Source organism: Heloderma suspectum, chromosome 7, assembly GCF_057233095.1.
Source record: "Heloderma suspectum isolate Gila_16-S chromosome 7, 16-S_ref, whole genome shotgun sequence".
Taxonomy (NCBI): Eukaryota; Metazoa; Chordata; class Lepidosauria; order Squamata; family Helodermatidae; genus Heloderma; species Heloderma suspectum.
The window spans coordinates 4,371,836-4,395,980 of record NC_139464.1 but is presented as its reverse complement, the minus strand read 5'-3'; the positions used below and the strand labels follow the sequence as shown (position 1 = coordinate 4,395,980).

Sequence of the window (24,145 nt, the reverse complement as noted above, 5' to 3'; positions counted from 1 at the left end):
ACACTGTGTTGTTTCCGGCCCCTCCTGAAAACATCTTTATTACAGGTCTTCCTTGGCTGACCAGCCACAGTTTTTATCGGCACTCTGTTTCTAAAAATAACAATTTTTAGTATGGTGTTTTGTTTCTTTTATCTTTTATTGTTCACTGCCCCGGAATCTGTTTCGCTGTGGAGCAGTATATAAATGCTGTAAATAAAAACAAAATAATAAGTAATGCCCACTAGAGGTCACCAAATGCCGCCTCTTTGATAAACTTTGACTAGCAGCCTTTCCCAACCTCTGGGGTGGGGAACATGTGGCCCTCCAGATGTTGCTTGACTGCAGCTCCCAGCAACCCTAGCCAGCACAGCCAATGTGTGGGATGATGGGAGTTGCAGTCCAACTACATCTGGATGGCCATGCGTTCCCCATTCCTGCCCAACCTGGTACCCTCCAGGTGTTTTGGACTGCAGCTCCCATAAATCCCGGGCATTGGCCATGATGGCTAGGGCTGACAGACGTTTTAGATCCTGGACGTAATGACCTTATGGGGAAAGAGTAGAAGTCTATAGATGGCCACATGTATTACTACAGTTGTGAAACACACGTCACATTTCTCTCCCCCCACCCCTGCCCAAACTACCATTCCATGCACCTGGTCGCAGTCTTCTCCGCTGTGGTCAGGTATTGTATTACTATTAAAATGACAGTAATTATTTCAAAACTGGCATCTATACACGCAAATTCGCACATGCAAATGTCATACAAATATGTGCCCTCTTTTGGAGTGATGCAAATCCTCTTTTTTGGCCATGTCTAAGAGACCATCCTAGAGTGGCAGCTGAAACTTATTTCAATGCTGATTACAAGGCCATGTCTCCCACTACACCTGAGAACAGCAGGCCTGCTTAGGGGGTCCAGGGCAGGCTACATGGCGCACCCACACCTCTGTCCTCCAGCACCTTGCCAGTGCTCCCCACCCCAGCATCTGCTGCCTGAAGCTGCTGTCTCACTCTGCCCAATAGTAGGGTCGGCCTTGCCCACAGAACTACCTCAGCTTGCCCTCCACGCTACTCTTTCTTCTTCACCATCACTCCCCATATCTTCCTCTGCTGTTTGTTTATTCATTTTATGTATTATTTAATAATTTCAATCCCACCTTTCTCCACCCAAGGATATTCAAGGCGGCTTACGATATAAAACAACTACAATTAATAAAATACAAAATCGTAAATGTAACCCAACAGTAAAACAGTAACAGCCACACTCAAAACATCACTGGGGCAAATTAAGACTACAGTCACTGAAATAAAATGGTCTTCAATGCCCACTGAAATGTTTGTTGTGGCTACTGATGCAACCCTGGTCTCCCCTGCCACCCTAGCTTGTGTATCAACCAATTTGAGGTTAACACTTCAAGCATCTGAAGTAGACAGTATCAAAGAAAAATTTTATCAGAATAAACTTGTTAGTATTTAAGGTGGCACAAGACTCTGTATAATGCATATTTATTTATTTGTTTGTTATCGTTTTAGTCAGCCCAATAACCACAGTTCTCTGCAGTAGGATTTTGATGTTTTGAAATAAATCCATGCTGTATTACTGTAATGCACTGTTGCCCTTAAAAGATGGTTGGGAAGTTTCAGCTGGTGCACAAGGTGGCAGCGAGACAGAGCTAGGTGTTCTGATCACATGACACCCATTCCGTTCAAGTTACATTGGCTGCCTATTAGTTTCCGAGTCCCATTTAAGGAGCTGGTATTAACGTTTGGGGAAGGCAATGGCAAACCCCCCTGCTATAGTCTGCCATGAAAACGTCAGCGTAAGCGGTGTCCCTCTAGGGGTCAGTAATGACCCGGTGCTTGCACAGGAGGAACCTTTATTTCTATTAACCTTCTAAGCCCTAAATGGTTTGGGACTCGGCTATCTGAAGGACTCCCTGCACTCATATGTACCTGCCCAAGCTTTAAGACTGGCAGCTGGGGCCCGCTTTCTCTGATCTGCCAGTGAGAGCTGTTAGGCTGGCAAGTACAAGGGATGAGGTCTTTTTGGTGGCGGCCCCACATCTCTGGAATATCCTCCCTCTGGGAATATGTTTCTTTGGCGCCCTCCTATCTGGCCATTAGGTGGGCTCTAAAGACCATTTTATTCCAGTCAGCTTGTGGATGATTTGTGGGGCTTTACATGTTTTCTCTGAGTTATCTATATAAGAAAACTATATACGAAGAACTATGTAAGAAAAGCATAGATGTAAACAAAAGAACCAACACTCTCTTTGCTTTTAAATCAGTGAAGGACAAACTTAAGCAGGGTAAAGAGACACAGAAAGAAGATAAAAATCTATAGCAATGTGTAATCAACAATATGCTCAGACAGTAATTCTTGAGGTGAAAAGCAGGGAACTCCAAAAGTACACAAAAGTGCTCCTATTTTTACTGTGACCATGCCAAAAGAGAAGATAAAATAAATTTCAAATATAAACATATACAATAATTTGTCTTTTGTCTTTACTAAAACAAAACTAAGATTAAAAAAATCAAAATAGGGGAAATACATGTCAAAATGAATTTGTACCCTCTAAACCAGGAGTGGGGAACTTGCAGCCCTCCAGATGTTGAAGTTCAAGTGCCATCATCACTGACCATTGGCCATGCTGGTCAGGGCTGATAGGAACTGGAGTCCAACCACATCTGGAGAGCCACAGCTTCCCCAGCCCTGCTCTAAACTCATAATCTACTACTAGTTAGGCCTCCTCTGGAGTACTGTGTCCAATTCTGGGCACCACATTTTAAGAAGGATGCAGACAAACTGGAGAGAGTTCAGAGGAGGGCAACAAAGATGATCAGGGGACTGGAAACAAAGCCCTGTGAGGAGAGACTGAAGGAACTGGGCATGTTTAGCCTTGAGAAGACTGAGGGGAGATATGATAGCGGTCTTCAGGTACTTGAAAGGTTGTCACAGAGAGGAAGGCCAGCATCTCTTCTTGATCATCCCAGAGTGCAGGACACGGAAGAATGGGCTCAAATGACAGGAAGCCAGATTCCAGCTGAAGATCAGGAGAAACTTCCTGTTAGAGCAATACAACAATGGAACCAATTACCTGGGGAGGTGGTGGGCTCTCCCACACTAGAGGCATTCAAGACGAGGCTGGACTGCCATCTGTCAAGGATGCTCTGACTTGGATTCCTGCATTGAGCAGGGGGTTGGACTTCATGGCCTTGTAGGCCCCTTCCAACCCTACTATTCTATGATTCTATGAACTCCACCACAGTTTACTGAGATGGAGAAGTCACAGTGATTTCAATGGGAATTAAAATGTGCACATTTTTCTCAATGGGAATCAATGAGGCTTAAAAAAATGTTTACATTTGGTGGGATCGTGCCCTCATTCTCCATACCAGCCCTCCCCAACCTGGTGCCCTGCAAATGTTTTGGACATTTGGCTCCCATCACCCATGACCATGCCGGCTGGGCCTGATGGAAGCTGTAGTCCAAACCATCTGGAGGGCGCTATGTTGGGGGAGGTGGCTCTATACAATATTGAACTAAAGGTTTCTCCTTCCTCAATGGTCATCTCCAGCAGGCTGTGCTGAGGGAGATGATCTGGGATGGTTTACCTTAGAAAAGAAGGGGAAACATGATAAGAGCATACAACGTTATGCATTGTGTGAAGAAAGCAGATATGGAGACATTTTTCTCCCTCTCTCATAATACTAGATGGGCTCATCCCATTGAGCAGACTGGTGGGAGATCCTGGACAGATAAAAGGAAGGACTTACTTGCACAGTGCATAATGAAACTAAGGAATTTGCAAACCATAGGATGTAGCGATGGCCACAAATTTGGATAGCTTTAAAAGGGAGTTAGACTAATTCCTGAAGAAGGCGGTCGATGGCTACTAGTTCTGATGGCTATGTGCTCCCTCCAATATCAGAGGCAGTGTACACCAGTTGCTGGGGAACATGGGCAGGAGGGTGCTGTTGCACCCATGCGCTGCCTGTGGATTTCCCGGGGGGCAGCTGGTTGGCCACAGTGTCAACAGAGTGCTGTACTACATAGACTGTGGTCTGATCCAGCAGGGCCCTGCTTAAGTTCTTATGACGGGGAGAGCAGGGCCATTCCACCAGCCCTGCTGAAAGGCTTCCTTTCCCTCTCTTCCTTCCGTATTCGTGTCTCCTTGTGCGTGGTGTCTTTTTAGATTGTAAGCCTACGGGGCAGGGACCGACGTCTTTTATTGACGATTTGTCAGCTGCTCGGGGAGGCTTTCTGGCTGAGGAGTGGCATCAAAGCACTCCAAATGAATAAATAACTAAAAGGGCCCCACAGGAAAAGAAGGCCCTTTCTCTCTCTCTAGCCCAGCCCGGCCCGGCGATTCGAAGCAGCGGCATGAGCCGGGCAGAAGCAGGAGTCTCAGCTTCCCTGAAAAGGGAGGGGCTGAGCGCGGGCACGTGGGGAAGCCTTCATGTGCTGGATTTCTGCCTGCCAGCAGGCAGCCGCTTCTTCCAAGCGCAGCGGCGGCCTCCCCCGACGAAGCATGCTGGCTGGGGACGATGGGAGCCGCAGGCCAGCGCATCTGGGGGGCGCCAGGGCAGGGGAGGCTGCGCCTCGGGCTTGTTTTTGAGAACGCGCCGTGGGCGTGAGGGCGCCAGCCGCGTTCGGCCCAGCGCCGGCGGGCCTCGCGGGCGCCAACGGGCCGTTCCGCCGAGGAGCGGAGCGGAGCGGAGCGGAGCGGAGCGGAGCGGAGCGGGGCCGGGCCGTTCCCGCCTCCCAGCCAGGGCGGGCCACTTCCGGGTTGGCGCGTGGTGCCGCCCGGACGCCTTTGTCGGTGGCGCCCGCCGCCCGGCCGGAAGTGCGTCGTCGCTTGCCGTCGGTTCCGGGCGGGAGCGCCGCGAGTGAGGGCGAAGGACGGGACGGGGCCTTGCCCGGCCGGCGGCGTGTGGGGCTGCCGGGGAGGGCTGTCTCGCGGCGGCGCGTGGCTCGGGCCCCGCTGGGCCCCTGCGCCTCGCGGCCTTCTCCCCTCGCGGCGGGGCCGGCGCGGAACTTTGCGCGCGGGGCGGGGTTTCCGCGGGAGCCCCTCCGGGTGACACCGGCCCCCTTCCTCCCCCCGCCCCACTTCCCTGCTGCTTCCTTCCCGGTAACGGACTCGGCCGAGGCGCCGCCCGCGATGGCCTCGGCGGCCTGAGGAGAGACAGGCGGCGGCGGACGAGCAGGCGCGGCGGCGGGATGGATCCTGGCGGCGGCGGCGGCGGCCCGGGGCCCGGCGGCGGGGGCGCCGGCAAGCCGAGCCTGCAGGTGGTCTACCAGGCCGTGCAGGCGCTCTACCACGACCCGGACCCCAGCGGCAAGGAGCGCGCCAGCCTCTGGCTCGGGGAGCTCCAGCGATCGGTGAGTGCGGCGGGCCCCCCGGGGAGGCCGCCCGAGGAGGGAGCGGCCTGCGAGTGTCGGGGCCGAGGGAGGCGATGGCGGTCCGGGGGAAGGAGGTCCGCGGGGGCGGCGGCGGGGGGAGATCTTCGGGGCGGCGGAGGAGAGGAACGGGGCCTAGTCGGGGGACGCGGTTGGAAGAGCAGGAGGTGGGAAGCCAGCGGAGTATACTGGGTCGGAAGTGGGAGTCCCGAAGGGCCGCGGGAAGCCTGGGGCTGGGGAAAGGCGTGGGGTGGGGGATCAGACGCCAAAGGAGTGCGGGGTCAAGCGGGAGGGCACGTGGGGAGGGGGAGAGGAAGAGGCCCGGGCGCAAGAACTCGGGGCTGGCTGGGTGTGTGTGAATTGGAGCACTGGAATTAAGGGTTCGGGAGAGGGTCGAGGGAGGCCGAGGGGATAGGTTGGGAGAAGGGGCGGTGAGGAGCTGGGGTCAGGTTGGAAGGGGCTGGGACGAGACTTCCCACGGGGAGAGGGCTACAAAGTCAAAGGGGTGAGACTTCCCCTTGGGGGAACCACATGCTTGGAGGGACTCTCTCCGCCTGATCTGGGAACTGGGAGGAGTTGTGGGGCAGCCGAGGAGGCCCCGATAGGAAGGTGACTTGGGTGTGTGTGTTGGGTTTAGCAGAAGAATGGTGGGGGGAGGGGGTTAGAGCGGGTGGGTGGGTGCCAGAGGAGCTGAGAGGGGTTACATGGCCAAAGGGGTTTAAGGGAGGGGCTCTGTGGATTCTGGATGGATCCCAACTAGCAAGTCTTAATGGACGGCGGTAGTGGGATGCAGGCCGTGAAAGGCCAGGGACAGGGTTTTGGATGGGAGAGTTGACTTGGGACATACTTGGGGCTGAGTGCCTGGAAGTGCATAGGGGCGAGCTCCCAAAGGTGTAGGTGTTAAAGGGAAAGGAACTTGGCTGCTGAAACTCATTTTTAGATGATGAGTTTAAGACTTTTCTTCTGAGTCCTTGCAAGGTTGATAGTTTCTCAGGTGGCTAGGATCCAAGTTTATTTATTTATTTATTACATTTCTATCCCGCCTTTTTTCCTCCTTAAGGAACCCAAGGCAGCGGGTTCTTTCTTTCATGCTCCCAGTTGCGCTGGTTATGTCTGGAGTTGCACGCCCGGTGCCCTTTCTCAATGGCTTTGGCAGCAGCAGGCGCATCGGTGCAGGAGAAGTAGGCCCTGAGGCTCCTTTGGTAGATGAATGACCTCATTGGAGAACTGCTGCTGTTTCCTTGAAGTTTGGTAGATGTGTCTGGTGTCAGATTGGGCTGGTTGTACACTTAGAATGATGTTAGTCATTGCCATCTTCAAAGAAGGGAGCCTTCATTTTAAAATGGGCATTTGGAGCAGCCCCGTTTGATCCCGGTACAGAATTTGTTCCTAAGAGTTGAAGATGTAGATGTTGTTGCGTTTAGACCTCACTGTAACGATGGATCACTGGCATAGTGTATGGATTTTTCAGAACTTGGCATATGTTTATACGGAGGTAGGCAAATGTGTGAGTTGTCAAATCATGCTGTGCTATAAACATAAAACCTGAATCATGGTGCTGTTGGCTTTGCTCAAAATCTTTCTCAGCTTAAGGAGCAGCACATATATTTTGCTGTGCACTGTGCAGCCTAGCAAATTGTTCACATTAAAAAGCAAAGTTATTTTTCTGGCAGTGTAGGTGATGCTTTGGCAAAGCTACAACTGAGGGGTCGTGGAGTTGCCCCTTGTGGTTTCTATACTGGTGTTTTTCTTATCTGTAACTTTGTCGTGATGCCTTTCTGTCCAGCCACTCTGGGTTGTGACACCAGGGGGAGACGTAACTTCCTTTATTCCCTCCAGTGCTGAGCTTGCATGTCTGGCTTATTTGGAAATGGGGCTGGTTTGCACTGTGGTAGCTTATGCAAGTGCTTTGCCATTGAAATGCTAAGCCTGCCTCTGAATGCGGACAATTGACTATACTCAGAAGCCCCAGCATCCGACAGCAAGGGCTGGTGGGAAGAAAGACCCAGCTTCCCCTACTTTGGCACAGGCCTTTGAGCCTGTCTTTTTGCCCAGTTGCAAAACTTATTTTGTGTGTGGTGTGTGATAAGGAAAGCTGCCTGCACTTTGACTCCCTCTTCTGGCCTTTTGTTGTTTCTTGGAGAAGCTGTAAATCTCTAAGACAAGACTGACAGGTTTCATCGGAAGATTTGCAGGCTTATACACTGGGAAACTCTGAACAGATTGAGCAAGGATTGTTCCTCGTTCGTGATAGCAGCCTTTCTCAAACTGTTGCCCTCCAGATGTGTTGGACTACAACTCCCAGCAGCCCTCAGCCACCTATGCTGGCTGGGGGCTGCAGGGAATTGTAGTCCAACCCATCTGGAAGGTGCTAGGTTGGGTAAAGCTGCCATATAACATTCTTCTCTCTGTAGTCAGAGGTGGAGCAAGTAAGCTTCCATATGGGAATTTTGATAGATGGGTGCATTCTTGGGAGCCACACCCACCCATGTCTTAAGATAGTTGAAAACTGGCATGGGCCAGTTAGACCTGTATTCAAGCCCAGCCTCTGCTATGGGTCCATTCTCACTATTGTAGAGCATTAGAAGTTATATTAAAGAAGTGACCTACCTTTCAGCATCATTGTGGGGTCACGAAGAGTCGGACACGACTGAACGACTGAACAACAAAAGTTTTATTTATTTATTTGATTTGAATTGTACCCTGCCTTTCTACCAAGAAAATGGCATTCAGTGCAGCTTACAATCATAGATAAATAAACACTTGATTAAAAAAATAATAAAACAAATGCATTAAAACACAATTAAGACAGATCTGTTTTACATGCCAAAAGCCTGTTTGAATAAAAGGTCTGCCTGCTAGCAGAAGGACAGCAAAGAGGGAGCTAACCTGGCCTCCCTCAGCAGGGAGTTCCACAGCCTGGGAGCAGCCACCGAGAAGGCCCTCTCTCACGCATTGCCACCAAACATGCCTCTGGAGGTGGTGTACTATAAGAAGGGCCTCCCCAAAGATCTTAAAACCTGGGCAGGCTCGTATAGGAGAAGGTGATTTTTCTGGTAACCTGGTCCCAAAGTGCTGGTCTGCAACTAGTTCTACTGGAGAACTACTTTAAGGACTGCTTTGAGGGTGGTGGGCCACAATATCCCCCCCAGCATACTTTTAACTTTGTTCTATTTAGAGCATTTATATACCATCTTTCCTAATATAAAATATATAATCCTGATATAAATATAAAAAATGCCAAGGTGGCTCACAGTAAAAATTCATAAACAATAAAATGCAATAAGCAATAAAGAATTATTAAGCACTCAAAGCAATTAAAAGTGCTATGAAATTATTTAATAAAAAGTACCAGTGTTTAAAAAGCAATTGAAATATTATGGGCATAGCCTCCTCACACCTCTCTAGCCTCTGGGTTGGTAACTATAGGGCCAGATCAACTAGGGCTGCCCGTTGATCCCAAGAATAGAAAGTAAAACAGTTTCCAAACTCAAAATTGCTGTGTAATGTATAATACCAGGCCTATAACACACCTTTCTTATTCAAAAAAGAGCGAGTTCATTTTAGAGTACATTATTTTGTTTAATTTATTTCAGAAATGCTCACTCTGGCTTTTCTTACATTTAAACTATGGATACTGCGGGTGTGAGATTGGGGTCCTGAGACAGTGGTCAGATCCCAAGATTGCCATGTTACTTTTCAAAATAACTCGTGGCTGAAGGATTTAGGCCAGGCTTCCCCCAACCTGGTGTCTTCCAGATGTGTTGGACTTCAGCTCCCATAATTCCCAGTCAACATGGCCAATGGAATTATGGGAGTTGGAGTCCAAGACATCTAGAGTGCACCAGGTTGCGGAAGGTTGACTTAGGCTGTCCAAATCTCTCTCGTGCAAAGAGTAGGGAAGATGTCGATTTGTCCAGCTTCGGTCTCCTAGGCTTGGTACTTGCTGTCTGTGTTACAAAAATAACTGTGTCTTTTGGCACCTTACCAACAGACAAATTTATTTGGGCAATGAAGTTGGAGCAGCATGCATGGCCCCTCCTTTTTTTCCACAACAACCCTGTGATGTAGGGTAGGCAGAGGGAGTGATTGGCACAAGGCAAGGCATCCACCTTGTGTTGGAGATTAATTGCCTCATGTCTTTGTGTGTCAGTATGACAGTGATAAGTAGAGCTGTTAAAATCCCAACTATGTCTTGTGGAGAGTTACGTCTTCGGAATCTGAAATATTTTTTCCAGCCTTGGATCAGGCAGGTTAAAGAATGTGCTGTCTGGAGCTGGAACTCTCTCTCACTTATGTCTGTGGATGCTGCCATGACCCGGGTTTTGAAGAGGAGGACTTGAGCGGGATGTGTGGGTGCAGCTTGTCCAGACGAGGGCCTTCTTGTGCATTCAGTCTCCTTGGTCTTTCTCGCTGTCTGCTGCTGAGTGGGAAGGCTTCAGTGGCCACCTTGCATGTTAACTTTCTGCCTCTGTCCTGGCCTCGCCTGTCCTGGGTGAGCAATGATTTCGTCCAGCAAGTGGTGCTCCACTTGAGTTGCCTGCCCTGTGGCACACAGACAAATGGTCAACGTTTCAGGTCAGGGTTGGTAATGTAACTGCAAAACTGAGCTGAATGTATCGGATACCATCTTCATCCTCATTCATCACGTTGGACATTCTAAGGCTCTCTTTGTTCATTTTACAAACAAGTCTCTAGTCCTTGTGCTGAGAGAGCAGTTCTAAGAGATCTGTTCTGAACTTTCAAAGTATCTTATCCGGAAACATTTACTTCTTTGGGAGCCTTACTCTCTAGAGACCTGACAAAGTACTTCAGTACTTAGGTGCCAGCCTTAAACTTTCAGGAGCAGATGGCAACCAGGTGCTTTTGTTTTTCCCTTCTCCAACAGGCAGTCACAAAATGGTGAGAGTGAGCTTGCTTCCTTTTGTTGTTGTTGTTCTGGCTAGAATCATTGGAGGACAAGTTATGGTAGATTTTGAGTTGCAGGTGTGCCATTTCTGGCTGTGTTGGGACAAATACCTTACCTTTAAGACAGGAGTAGGCAACGTGGTGCCTATGGGCATCAAGGTGCCCCCAGACACCTTTCTTGGCACCCACTAAAGTGCCACCCTGCCACTTTAAAAAACCCAACCATTTTCTTACCTGCAGCTAAGATTGTTGTGAAATAGGTTTCTGTTTGTACTGAAAACTGTGGGTTCAGAGGAGTTGTGTAGCATGTTGGGGCTCAGCCGCCACCTCCGCCTTGTACTCTGTCTTTTGGGCAGGTTACATGTCCTTTGCCACACCTCCCACAGTATTCATTTTGTGGTGGTGCCCAGGACAGTTTTTCAAATTGTCAAATGTGACCATGGCCCAGAAAGGTTGCGTACCTCTGCTCTAAGAAGTCTGTCTGGGCATTGGAATGGGCTTCCCACTGAAGATGGGGAACAGCTTTCCCCAACCAAGCACCCTCCAGGGACTACAACCCCCATCACCTACAGCCAGCAGAGTCAATGACATGGCTGGCTGGGGATGGTGGGGGCTGTAGTCCTAAAACATCTGCGGGGCACCTGGCTGGGGAAGGCTGATGTAGAATCTTTATTACCTGGTCCTGTAATACTTTCTAAGAGGGTCTGCTGAGACAGACTGCCATGTGCCTTTAGCTTGCCGAAGGCTATCAACTTTATGACTAGATCAAGTCTGCGTAACCTTTGAGGCTCCACTTTTCCACTCTCTTCTTCATTAGGGGTGACTCCGTAAGCATAGCCTCAGGGATCTTTTCTTCCAAGATGTCACTGGAACTAGCTGCAGAGTGTAAGCAAATGGTTCCTTCTCAGCCTATCCACCGGGTTGTTAGAAGAGTAAAACTGAGGTAAGGGAAGCCGAGATTGGAATGGAGCCCTTCACACTGGGAAGGAAGTCTCAATAAGCCACTGTGGATTGTGGCCTTTAAAAACGGAGCAGAGGGGCACTGCATGGAAGGAGCTCAGCAATCAAAGAAGGGCTGTTTGCGTGGTAGGTCCAGCTCTGTCATCCCGCACGAGGTCTGTCCTCCTGATTGAGGGGAAGCAAGGTAAACGCGCCCATGTTTGCATGGCGAGAACGACATGGCTGCTACTGTGTTGGGTGGGGTGGGGTGGTTAAAATTAAAACATGAATAATATGCTGACTGTGGTAAATGGATCCTTTTCTGTTCTGCTGGGTATATTTCCTTTGTACAATTCTGTAACGCTTCTGCTGTGCAGAGAATGTTATGATCCCTCTTTTGTCCCGTGAAATATCGACTCATGGAACATATTACCCAACCTGGCACCCTCCAGCTGTTTTGGACTTCCATCAGCCCCAGCCAGCCTGGAATGCTGGGATGCATCAGGAATGTTGGGAATTGTATTTCAAAACATCTGGTGGGCCACGATGTCGAGGAAGCTTGGCTTATACAAAATGTGCGAGGGACAGGTCTGTCAGTCAGTCACTGCTGGAGACAGTAGCTAAAAATGCAGCAACCTTATTCTGCAACAGTCTTCCTCTTCAACTCCCTGATGCTGGTATAAGCAATGGGGGAGTGGATGCTGTCGTATTCTTGTGAATTTCCTTGCAGTGTTTTCCATTTAATAGTATGTAAAAACAGTGCTGAGCTAAGTTGGCTGTTGGGCTGTCCCAGCAGGACAGCTGAGGTGTTTTTATCCCCGCAACGGCCCTATATCCTCATCTAATAGCTTGAGGAGTGAGACGGAGAGACTTGCTTGTCCAAGACTAAACCCTGCCCTCCCTCATCCAAGTCCAAAACTATCTGGGTCATGCTGGACTCTTAGATGTTCTCCTTTTTCAGTGGGATGTACCTTTTTGTTTACCTAGTGCCAGCTATGTACATATGATGATTTACAAAGAGTGAGACGATGGGGGTCCCTGCCCTAAGGAGATTACAATTTAGCAAACAGCACAGGGAAGACAGCAGAGCAGGGGAGAGAAATGGAGGCAGGAGTCACTGGGGGAAGGAGATTCAATTATTTCAGTTACATGTGCTAGGCATTATGGGCTTAGTCCTTTTGTGTTGCTGCAATTGCACCTTGAATGTGGGACCCTACTGGCATCCTCAGAATGCGACTAATCTTACTTCTCTGTTAAAGAAATATTGTAGTTTCTCTGGTGCCGGATTTGGATGTTTCCGCTCCTTCTGCTTTAGATTCCCCAGAGTGCCAAGGTCCTGTGGACTAAATAGACTAAATCAGCCTCTTGCAACCTGGTGCCCTCCAGCAGTGTTGGACTAAAGCTCCCATCTTCTCCAGCCAATATGGGATGGGAGCTGCAGTCCAACATAACTGGAGGGCACCAGGTTGGGAGAGGCTGATTTAGTCTATCTTGCTGAGAAGTGTCAGAGTCGGTTTTGGATCTCCAAGACTGTCTGGAGGGAAGCTGTTTACTTCAAGGTGTAGTTAATCATTTCATTCCAGGCCTGGTGTGAACTTGACTTGGTCAGATCATTTTTCAGTTACCAGTGCAGTGCTTTATCAGAACTTCAGAAACAGAAGAGTGCTTTCTTGCTGTTTTATCTAGTTCTTCATGGCCATGGCGGTGATCAGGAACCAGGGGCCATCTGCCTTGAAATATGGGATAAGTGGCAACCCCAGGGCCAAAATGTGCTGCAACAAAAATGGGTGGTTTCCTGTCTTGACTGCCTTTGGTTTCCTGTGTTTAATCACCTTCTAGCATGCTCCCTCCCTGACACCACATGCCACCAAACCATTTACAAGGTGTGCAAAGCAGGAGTTTCTTTATAACTTTCCTCTTTGATTGTCGGTGCAAGCCGGAGGGTTGGTAAGGGCACTGACCTACTTGAGGGATCCTGTTTCCATTTATAAGGAAACAAGACACTGGGCTTGTCTCTTAAGAACTCACTTTCCTTGATTTGCTGTACTCTCTTTCCGGCTTTGGCCTGGCCTCTTTCACGTGTTCACCTAGCGTGTAGGTTTTCCAAAACAAAACCAAGCCCATCCAACTCCAGATTTATGCTTTCTCTGTGGGCATTTGATGCTTGCACAGGGCCTTGGCACTCTGGGGAATCAGGAGGCAAATGAGGGTTTCCTTAGAATACACACATGAACACAGAAGGATGAAATTCCATTCTGTTCCCAAGGTTGAATTCTATTCACCCCTTTCAGTATATTTATATAACTCTTAATCTTTTGAGGGGATCTTTTGAGGGGGTGGGTATGCGGGATTTTGTTTCAATGGTGACTCGTGCATGCCCGTGTGTGCATGTGTACATGTATACAGCTCCCACCCTTTATTTATTTTATTTAAAATATTTCTAGGCCTCCTTTCAGGGCAGAAGCCCTCCCAAGACAGCTCACAGCATTAACATTCATAAAATGTTACAGTAATAAAGCAGCAAGCATTATTCATAAAACCCTTAGGGCTGAAAAGGTAGCTCACCTCTGCAGCAAAGGATTGCGGGTGAGGAGGGGAGGATTCCAGGAAGAAGCTTTGTGGAGAAAGCAGGTTGCAAGTGGTGGTGGCAACCAGTCCCCACGTGCAGCCAAGGAGTAGAAATCTGCTTCATGCCCGCTTCAGCAACCTTGTTGCTAGGGCTAATGTTTTGTCAGCCTTCTCTCCTAGCTCCAAACATGAGAGCAGGCAGCCATTCCTTGGTGGTGAATGAAAGGTGCTCTTGACATAGATGTATGGTAGTCTCCAACAGAGGTGCCTGGGGGGAACTGGTAGTTGTAGTCCAACGCATCTGGAGAGCACCGGTTTGGGGATGGCTGCCTTAGCCCGGAGGCCAGATATTGCAGTCGGAAGAATTGTCTGTTGGAACTTTTCCCGGACTGCTCCCCCTTCAGATGGCAGGTCAGGGTTTGCCTGTTAGAATGTTTTCCCTACAAAAATAGCTCCTTGCACCTAGAAAACAAACCAGTTCAGAAACCGGTCAGCTCCACCAAAGTGGAGCAGCACCAGCAGCCACGTTAAGAGAGGGGGATGATCCGCAGCAGGTGACTGAGGCACACCTTGAAAGGCCTGTCAGGACAGGACGGCATGGCAAGGCTTTCGTGATGCCTTTGGCGTTGAGCAGTGAATGATGTAGCCAGGGAGACAGTTCCACAAGGCTCAGGCATGGGCTGTACCAGTTCACGCTGCATGGGGTGGGGGCTCACATGATTGAACACTCCTCCATATGGGGGGACATCACTACATAAAATCCTTATGAATAGAAAACCAGCATGTCAGGGAACGTGGTCCTAGCTTTTTCCCCTGATCTGCTAGTTGTTGTATAGAAGAGCTTTCTGTCTGAAGTGGTACAGGCCAGACCCTGGGTATCTCCGAGGTAGGCCTCAGAGAGGGTCAGTGGCAGAGGCATTCACCAGCTCTGCAGTTGCCCTTACCTGGGGACAGGCAACCTGTTGCTCTGTAGATGTTTGGGACTACAGTTCCCATAAGCCCCAGCCAGCAGGGATTGTGGGAGTTGTAATCCAAAACATCTGGAGGACCCTTTAACACAATTATGGGGAGTGTGCCGCGGTGCTCAGTTTCTACAAGTACCATCATAACATGCTCTGTGTCCCTCCTGCGCAAAGGGGTGTGCAACAGCGCTGTGAGGTGTTCTCCACTGCAAGGAAGAGCAGGAAGGTGGGTGGTTCTCTGTTTTGCTCTCCAGTTTACAGAGGCCAGTGCTCCCAGGCAAACAGATTCTCCTTCAGTTCATTTTTGGCTGCTTGTGGCGCTTTTGCTGTGCAGAGGACTTTTCAGTCCTCCTCTGTCCTCTCAGTAAGTTTGGGGTATCCTGCTCCTGGCCCCCATCCCTCTCATCACATTAAATCTGGCAGACTGTGGAGAAGAAGATAACATCGCCCAAAAGTTTGTCTAGATTAGGTACTTGCTCTATTTAACAAGTGTAAATTTCCTGCAGCTGCAACAAAAGAAGGTTTAAAAAGCCCTTAGGAACCTTTGTTTGTTTGTTTTTATTTTCCTCCCCAAAATGGCAGTGCTCAAGGTGGTCGACCCTTTGAAAGGCTTTGCCAGGAACCTCCCCGCCTAGAATGGAGAACCTTTAGCTCCTCGGCGTGTTGCTGCCCCGCGTGGTGAGCCATAGAGCAGTTGCTTGGGGCATCTTCTGGGTGGTGAAGTATGCTCAAACTCTGGAGTGGCCCTGCCCCCCCAGGCTGCCCATTGGGCCCTCCTGGACAAGAAGGACTATAAAAGCCTTCCTGTTTGGGTTGGGGCCTTGCCTGGCTCCATTGTGTTCCTGGGCTCCGTCTCCCTGCCCATCTCTGGCAGCTGCCTATGGCTTGGCCCAGACAGCCTTCCCCTACCTGGCACCCTCCAGATATGTTGGACCACAATTCCCAGTAGCTGCGAATTACGGGAGTTGCAGTCCCGCACATCTGGAGGGTGGCAGCCTGGGAAGACTGTTCAGAAAGCCTTCTCATGACGTTTCTTGTCATGGTGCCGTTAATCTATTTTGAGCAGTGCTGCCAGTTCATTGGCACGAATTCTAGGGGGTAGGCGCCGTTCAAGTTTTGAACCGCCCTGAGATCTTCGGCTGTTGGGCATTACAGAAATGAAATAAATAAATTTTGTATAGCTCCCCTGATGGATCCCCTGGAGGCCTCCGGGTGCTTGACCTGAGCCACAGACAGCTGCCCTATTTCAGTGGCAGAGCCCCTGCTTGGCATGCATGCGGACGGTCCCAGGTTCAGTCCCTGGCATCTCCAGTGAAAAGTATGGGCTTACAACTGGCAGCTTAATAGCCCTTGGATATTTTAAAGCCAAACTAACTATTAAGCAATGGATATGGGATGCAGAAGAACTATTTATGTTCTGTCACTAAATACCACTTCTCTGTGAGTAAGGTACTTGCGCCTGCAAATTATTTGACCAATTTAACAATCTCCACATTTAGAAAAGCCCTTATGTGAAAGCTCTTTATGTTTTCCCATCTGTGCTTTGAGAGGGAAGATATCAGAAACTTCCATACCCCTTGTGATGGAGGGGAAGTGGAAATGGTTGGGCATGTTTTATTATATTCTTTTTATTGAGAAATTCATCATGCTTTTATTATACCTATTTTACAAAAACACCAGGCAGATCAAATGAATTTTATCTTTATGTTCTTCTTCCTGATCAGGATTTTCAGATCACAGATAAGGTGGCCAGGCTTTGTGCAGGTGCTAGTGCTTGCTGAAAACTTTTAGTAATGCAGTACGATTCCACCAGGCAAATACTCTGGGTCCATGTTACTGTTTTTGATTTTCTGTATAATTTTGTATGCTGTGTATAAGTATTATACATGTAATGGGCTGATCTAGGATTGTAATAACTCTGTCGGTCAAAGGTTCTCCAGCAGCAGGTGATGTAAATGCCACCTCCCTCTGTGAGCTCTTGGAGAGGCACTGCAAGTGGGCAGAGACAATACTGGGCCATAGGTTCAATTGTTACTTGCCCAGGGCAACTAGACAAAGTAGCTCTTGACAAGCCAGCTCTGACGCATAACCTGCTGAGTGTCTCTTCAAATGCACTTGGGTCGATGACAGTCCCTTTCTCTTCTGGAGGCTACATTGGGTGACTTTCAATATTGCTTTCTTCTCCTCCAAGCACTCATACTTCTGAGTCGTGGTCTATCTCTGCTGACATTTAAAAACTTTTGAAAGGGTCTCTTATGGATGATGACCGAGGCCTCTCCAGCTGCCTGCCTCCCCTCCCCTCCTGTTTGTTCAGCTCAAAGCTTGGGATACAGGGACTTTAGCCATCTCTACCTTGTCCAACAGAGCTTCTACATGTACTGTGTTTAGTGCAGATTGAGATATGGGGAAACATCTAACTAAACATTTCCTGGGCTCTCCCAACAAGCAGCATGGTAAAAATTGCTACAGCCTCTGGTGTTCCAGCACATCCTGGCCTTCTGGCCACATGCAGCCAGGTCATTGGAGTGGGGCTGCGGACTGCTTTCTGGACTCTAAATACATTTCTGGGTTGTGCAGTTGATTTCTGCTCTCCCCCTGCTCCCCTGAGTACAATTTTTGCTAATTAACAGTAGCTTTGGGAATTGGGTTTCTAATGCAAGGCCACCTTGTCTGAGAACTCATCAGTATTTCAGCTCAATCTCTGTAAATAGCTTCTGCAAACTTGTTTGCCCCAAGTCAACTTCCCATGGTGATTCTTGCAAACTTTTTCAAGTCAACGATCCTTTTTTTTTAAGCAGGGGGCACTCAATTCTGTCTGTAGAGTTGTTTGAACAGAATTTATCGAATTAGTCCAAGGACCACCTAAAAATAACAAAGTAAAATACAGTTTGCATCTCCGTACCAAGGTTCGAATCTTTAATGCTGCCTTTCTTTGCCTGCTTGAGCATTTCAGATCTGCCAGCAACCTTTTTGTAGTGTTGGAAAGATGGGGGGAAATCGTAGTGTTTCTCAGTAGTGTGTCCAGCTCTGCGTGGTGCAGTGCTGGCCTTTCCAGTAGGCATGGTGTGGCAACTTCCTTCAATGGTGGATCTTGAAGTACCATTAAAAGGCAGCAGATCTGGCAGTGCATATAATTTACTGTTCTATTTTTTACAAGCACGGGCTTGCCAGCTACATCTGCACCCCCTCGTTTTGATGACAACAGTGTAACGTCCTACCTGGAGTTGGAAGAATACTGGGTGGCATATAACAGCTTTGCTCCAGAGAAAGAGAGAGTGGATTTGAAAAATGTGCTGACATTTCTTTTCAAGAAAGAAAAAGTGCTCCATCACAGGAGAAAGGGAGCAGACTTTCCCTATAGTATTATAGTAGCCAAAAGGCCAAAGAGGATGTTACCAGGGGGAGAGAGTAGGTATAGTTGGTTGAAGTTTGAATCCATCCTGTCCTGAACATGAGTGCTGCTACAGCAGCCTCTTGCAGAACAGGGGCTGGGTTGCTGGGCAGGCGTGGCTGTAGTGTCAGTGGCACAGTGAGAGCTGGACCCTGGTAAGCAGCGCAGTCACAGGCAGAAAGTGCCAGAAAGACCAAGGTCAGGAACAGCCAAAGCTGCCGTCAAGTGGGCAGGCCAGATTCATCAAGGAGAGCTGAGGTCATGAGCCCGTCCGTGTGTCCCAGGAGCAGGAAATGGTCCTGAGCCCCAGAGCTGGTGCCTGGTGAACTGTAGTGCAGTCAGAGGCCCAGGTTGGCACCTGGAAGAAGGTTGCCATTCCTTCAGTTGCTCACCAAGGGGGTCACTAGCACATACTTTGGGGGCGCGAATCCTGGCCAAACCTGATAGCTTGCCATGTTTGTGATGGGAGGTGGGCAAGCCACATGAGCACTCCTGCCCTAGTTTCATACATTGGGTGTGTAAGATTTAAAAAGATTTGCAAAGAAAATAAAGCCAAATGGCCTGGGGTGAGGGGCTTGGGGGGCAGCTCATCACCAGGTCCATCACAAATGTTGCCCGTGAAGTGTCTGTGCCACTGGCGCAACCAGAGTGAACATGCACTCTGGGGCAAGAATTGCACGTTTGTTGGTTTATTGTTTACAGCATTTTTACCCTGCTCTTCAGCCCAAAAAGGCTTCCAGAATGGCTGAAAGAGATTACTAATAAGACTGTTCTTGCCCTTAGGCTTACAATCTAAAAGGCATGATATAAAAGGAAAATGGCTTGGGAGGAAGGAGAAAAAAAAGCAAAACTCAGGTCTCAAATCTTTTGCTTTGGATGCTGGGAAAGTGCATCCCCCTGCAGAAGGACAACCTTACGATAAGCCGCATGGTTGGATGCGATAAAATAAAAGACAGGTCTGCTAAAGCAAATGTGCAGGAAGGCCCGAAATCTCTACTCCCCCCATCTTGTTTGTGAGGCACTTTGCCCTTGTCTTTTCCTTCAAAACCACATTTATTATTATTATTATTAAATGTATTACTCGCCCATCTGGCTGGTCACCCAGCCACTCTGGGCGATGTACAACATACAATAAAAACAGTTTAAAACAATAAAATTCTACAATAAAAACTTTTTCTAAAATACCCTAACCCACCCCAAATGCCTGCCTGAACAACAGCGTTTGTTGTTTATTCCAGGAGGATCCTTCATGTGGGTAGGGAAGATGGGAAAGGAACCTTTCTCTAATCCCTGTAATGTTCTGTGGAGGGCGGGGGTGGATTTCCAAACAACTGTCCTAGCCACAAAGGAACAGGGTTTGCAACAGCTGAAAGGCCACTGACGACTTTTATCTGGGCGAAGAGGCTGCATTTCCTTCTGGGTCGGGAGAGGAGGTGGCCCACGGTCCAATTTCATCTGACTCACAGTCCCCAGTGAATGCTCCTACCGCACCCGGCCTCCCCCTCACAACAGAGCAGTGGTTCGGGCAGGAGTGTTTGGCGCAGCTGACTCAAGGTGCTGTGTGTGGTTTTGAGGAGCAGCAGCTCATTCCCCTCTCCGCTTGGCCTGTGCCTTGGGAAAGGCCCAAGATGGAGGGGTGTCGGCTGCTGCTTCCCCAGGATGCTGTCTCTGCTGATGCCCCTGCCCGCCCGATATTGCTCCAGCCATGGAGCTCAGTAGAGGCAGAGAAGCCGGCGTGTCTCCGTCACCCCTTGCCGGCTCTGGGGTAGAGCCGGATGATGGAGATTCTTCCTTTTGTCCTGGGCTTTGTGCTCCTCTCTTTTTTTATTACATTTTGTACAATCGGTTGAAGGTGATACAATGTCCTTTCAGTAGATTCAAAAAATATCAACTTCATATTAATGAAAAGAGAGTGAGGGCAAATATTATCTTGGAATGTATCATCCCAAAATGTAACAAATCTTTTCAAAGATGCCGCACGAGGTCAGCGATAAGCCCCCGACTCCTTGGAGTGGGGTAAAAATGTGAAGGCTTCGGAAAAAATCCTGGGGGCAGAGGAGGGGAATAGAAAAAATTGGGGAGGGGAACTACTTCCCCGCAAATTTCCAAAAATCCCTGGGGGGAAAAAAAACAATTTTCTTTCCTGAATTTTTCCAGTTCTTTCCTGCCCTCCCCCTAAATATTTTTCTGGGTTTTTCCCCCCTAGATGTTCACATCTCTAGGCTGGGGCATGTCCTGGTGACAGAGAGAAGGAGAGAGAGAGATGCAGTGTGTGGGGGAGTGCGCATGCTCTACCCACTCTTGGCTCTGGCCCTTGGTTGACTTCCGTAGGAAAAGGGTTGCCCACCACTGCCTTGATAGCTTTTTAGCAGATAAGGCAGTATAGAAATGTTAACAAATAAATAAATAATGGCCTGGAGTTGTCATCTTAGCCTTTTACAGCAGTTGAAGAGATGAAGCTGCCTAATACCGAGTCAGGCGGCTGGCCCACCTGGCCAAGTCTTGTTTGCTCTGACTGGCAGCTCTGCACACCTTTTCCTTTTGCAGCCCCGTTATTACATGGGCCCCTTTTCCCTGGAGATGCCGGGGTCTGAACCTGGGACCTTCCACATGGCAAGCAACTGCTCTTTCTACTGCTGAGCTGAGCTCCCAGCCCAGCTGTAATACTGCAGGGCTGGTGGCTGGGGAACTCCATCTTGAGCGTTCTGGATCGGGTTGGTTTCCAGTGCCATGAATACACACAGTCGTCCATTTAGGATTTTCCCCGCGCTACGGCCAAGGCGGATCCTGGGGCACCTTGCCCAGGGCCTGAGCTGCCCTTTGCCCAAGGTCAGCAGAGCGGGAAAGATGTGCTGCTCTGAATTAGTTTGGCTTTTAACCTGAAAGCCCTTTCCAGGTCGGGATGTTCTGTGGCTGCATGTTTGAATTGCTATTTGTTAAAAAGAAAAAGAAAAAAAGAAGTGTCAAAATGAGACACTCGAAATCTTTCTCCCAAGACCCTGGGAGGGGCCATAACTCAGTGGTCAAGGCCCTGCTTCACATGCGGAAGGTTCAGTCCCCAGCAGCACCTCCAGGTAGGGCTAGGAAAAACCCTGCCTGAAACCCTGGAGAGCCATGGCTGCCAGTCCATGTTGACAATGCTGAGCGAAAAGGACCAAAGTTCTGACTTGACAAGAGGCATCTTCCCATGTTCCAGTGACCTTGTGCAGGGCATCGTACCGCAAGGGGCTTTGGCCGTGCCTCTGTCTAGCGTGTGTGCAGGTGCGCATCGGGCAGGGCAGAAGCATCCCTGTTGGTGCCCAGAATGGTCCTGTAGATAAAAGTGTACGGAGTTTATTAGTAAATAAATAAACTCACCACCAGTCTGCAAGAACTCTTGCCAACTCAACCTCCATCTGTGACGTAAGTGGTTAATCTGGCAAGCTGCTTAACTGAATAGCTTGATGATCTCCATGTGAATTACTGTTTGCGAGGCACCTTTCGATGGGCAGAGGGGAAGGGAGAGGTATGAGTTGGGGATCACCGAGTTGCAAGTGATGTGCAAGTGTTTTGGGAGCCATGTTTGGGAGAAATGTTTGTATATAACCTGAGCCTGGTGCAATTTAAAGTGCTTTATCTCTGTCTAAAACTCAGTTCCCAACATTGTGTCTCACTCTAGTGTGACGAAAAAAAGAACCAGGGTGGGATGATGCAGAGGAAGAGGTGGGGCCACGCCATCAGGAGCAGGCTCGATTCTCAGTGGCTGAGGTCACTGGGGTTACCTGGGGCAGAGAGCAGGGTCCCCCCTTCCCCTTCCAGTTACATGCCTAAGCTGAGTCTGTTTACTTTCACCTGTCGAAGGTGAATGGCTGCCATTCATGGCTATGGGGAACATAAAGTGCTGCACCTGGAGGCACTGTTGTGCCAGAAAAGGCAAACCCTTCCCTCCATCCTTAGCCTGGCTGATCCAGCACCATTCCTGACAAGAATTCCGCTGAAGGGTGCAACTGTATGTCTGCGAACAGAGGCCCTTGCACAGGTCCTGCCCAGGGGGTCAAATGTGTCCACAGATGCTCTCCAGTTGCAAGATACTACCTCACTATGAGCCCACAACTAGTCATGTGTTCAGGCTTTTTGTGCCATCTTGAGAACTAGAAACTTGCTTTTGAGTGAAATCATTGACTGCGATAACTGGTGCCTGCACTAACTAGGAGCTGCATTTCCTGAAAGTCCTGATCCATGATTTTTGGTTGATCTGGGAAGCCCTTGCCTAGTTCTTCCGTGTGACACTGATTTATAGGACAGGCTCTCTGAAGCCCCTGATAAATGCTCACCCCATTTCTGCCACTCTCGGCCTGACAGTGTAGGGCCCCGGGCTTGTAACTACTAACAGTAGTTTTACAGATCCATAATGCTCTCTGCTTTGGTTCATTATTAGTTGCATTTCCTTGCAGTGGGTCTCTCGGCTGGTAAGATGAGTCAAAGGCCGGGTAGCGCCCTCTCAGCACATTCCATGCTAATCAGCTCTGGTACCGTGTATCTTATCAGAGCCTAGGATGTGCCGGAGAGTGAAGCCCTGTTTATCTTAAAGCTACAGGTGTCTGTGCTGGGAAAATTAGGATAGTCTTGCTTCTGCCAACTACGTTACTAAGCACTGTCAGGCTATGCTGGGAAAGTTGTAAATGAACTGTGATTGATGCTTGCACCTGTCATTCTACCTCACTGCTATGCCTGAATAACATGTATGATATAAAACCCATCTTGCAGCACAGCTCTTTGTTCAGAGCTGTTGTCTGATCCAACCATTGGGTACGCCTGTGCGCTGTAAGTGCTCAATAAAGTCTCCTTGTAAGCAAACCTGGATCTGACTTACCACTTTCTCGGCACCTCTACGGCCAGGGCATACAGATGGCATTGTTCCACTCTCTCCCTCCCCCTTGCATTTTAAGGTTCATGCTTGGGAGATCTCGGATCAGTTGTTGCAAATCCGACAGGATGTGGAATCGTGCTACTTTGCAGCCCAAACCATGAAGATGAAAATCCAGACCTCATTCTACGAGCTCCCCACGGACTCGCATGTCTCGTTGCGGGACTCGCTGCTTTCCCACATCCAGAACTTGAAGGACATGTCCCCCGTCATTGTCACCCAGGTGAGCAGCACGGCCCGTGTTCCGGGGTGTGTGTGGAAAGCAGGCGTCATGGGGGATGATAACCACCGGGTAAGACCGATTGGCCATGGTCGCTAACCAAACGGCACCACTTCCTTGGTGGTGTCTGTCCGGTTGCTGTGAAAAGCTGGCTGCCGGTCCGGTCTGACACAGCAGGGCTGGGAGCCGGTGTGGTTTCACCAGGAGGGCTGAACTCTTGCCAGAAGCCCTCACCTTCGCCTTCCCTTCTTCCACTCTGCAGCTTGCGTTAGCCATAGCAGACCTTGCCCTACAGATGGCCTCTTGGAAGGGCTGTGTACACACACTGGTCGAAAAGTAAGTCACGCAGTGTTTGGATCTTGCTTTCCTTTTCTCACAAGCTGATTGAACCTCATAGTGTGTAATGGTTTTGCAAGTGGTTGTATGTCGGCAATGTGAAGCAGCCCGTGCTGGTCCAATCCTGATTTCCTTTGGAGGCAAGACATTAAGAAAGTAGGCTAAGTTAAAAACAGTCCAGAGGATTGCACCAGAGCTCTGGTTGCTGAGACAGACACATGACATTTATTTCAAAATCTATTTATCACCCTTCTAGCGCACTCTTGTGTGGGGCTTGCGCTCACCCAGGCTCTTGTGTCCAGTGAGGGAAGCCACACTCTGGCACCTTGAGCGAGAAGCTTGGGTACCTCGAGACAACTGCCTGCGTTCCTATAAGAAGGCCTGTCTTGTCCTTTGGAGACCTAATATCCTCTGCCGTTTGCTTCACGCTCCAAGGTGAAGTCTGCAGACGATGAGGGCCCTGCTGCTTGGGGCGCTCTTCTCGCTTTGATGTTCAGCACGCTTGGCATTCCCCCCTTCCATAGCCTTTTCTC

General features: G+C 49.2%; 1 protein-coding gene across 1 annotated transcript in view; it reads left to right on the top strand.

Moving 5' to 3' along the window:
• The first annotated feature begins 4,885 nt into the window (after window positions 1-4,885).
• TNPO3 (transportin 3) overlaps window positions 4,886-24,145 on the top strand; it is a 46,317-nt gene continuing 27,057 nt past the window's right edge. Inside the window, exons 1-3 of the mRNA XM_084808923.1 lie at window positions 4,886-5,364; window positions 23,079-23,279; window positions 23,539-23,612. Coding sequence (XP_084665049.1) covers window positions 5,203-5,364; window positions 23,079-23,279; window positions 23,539-23,612 — 437 coding nt within the window. The 5' untranslated portion in view covers window positions 4,886-5,202. The remainder of the gene's footprint in view (window positions 5,365-23,078; window positions 23,280-23,538; window positions 23,613-24,145) is intronic.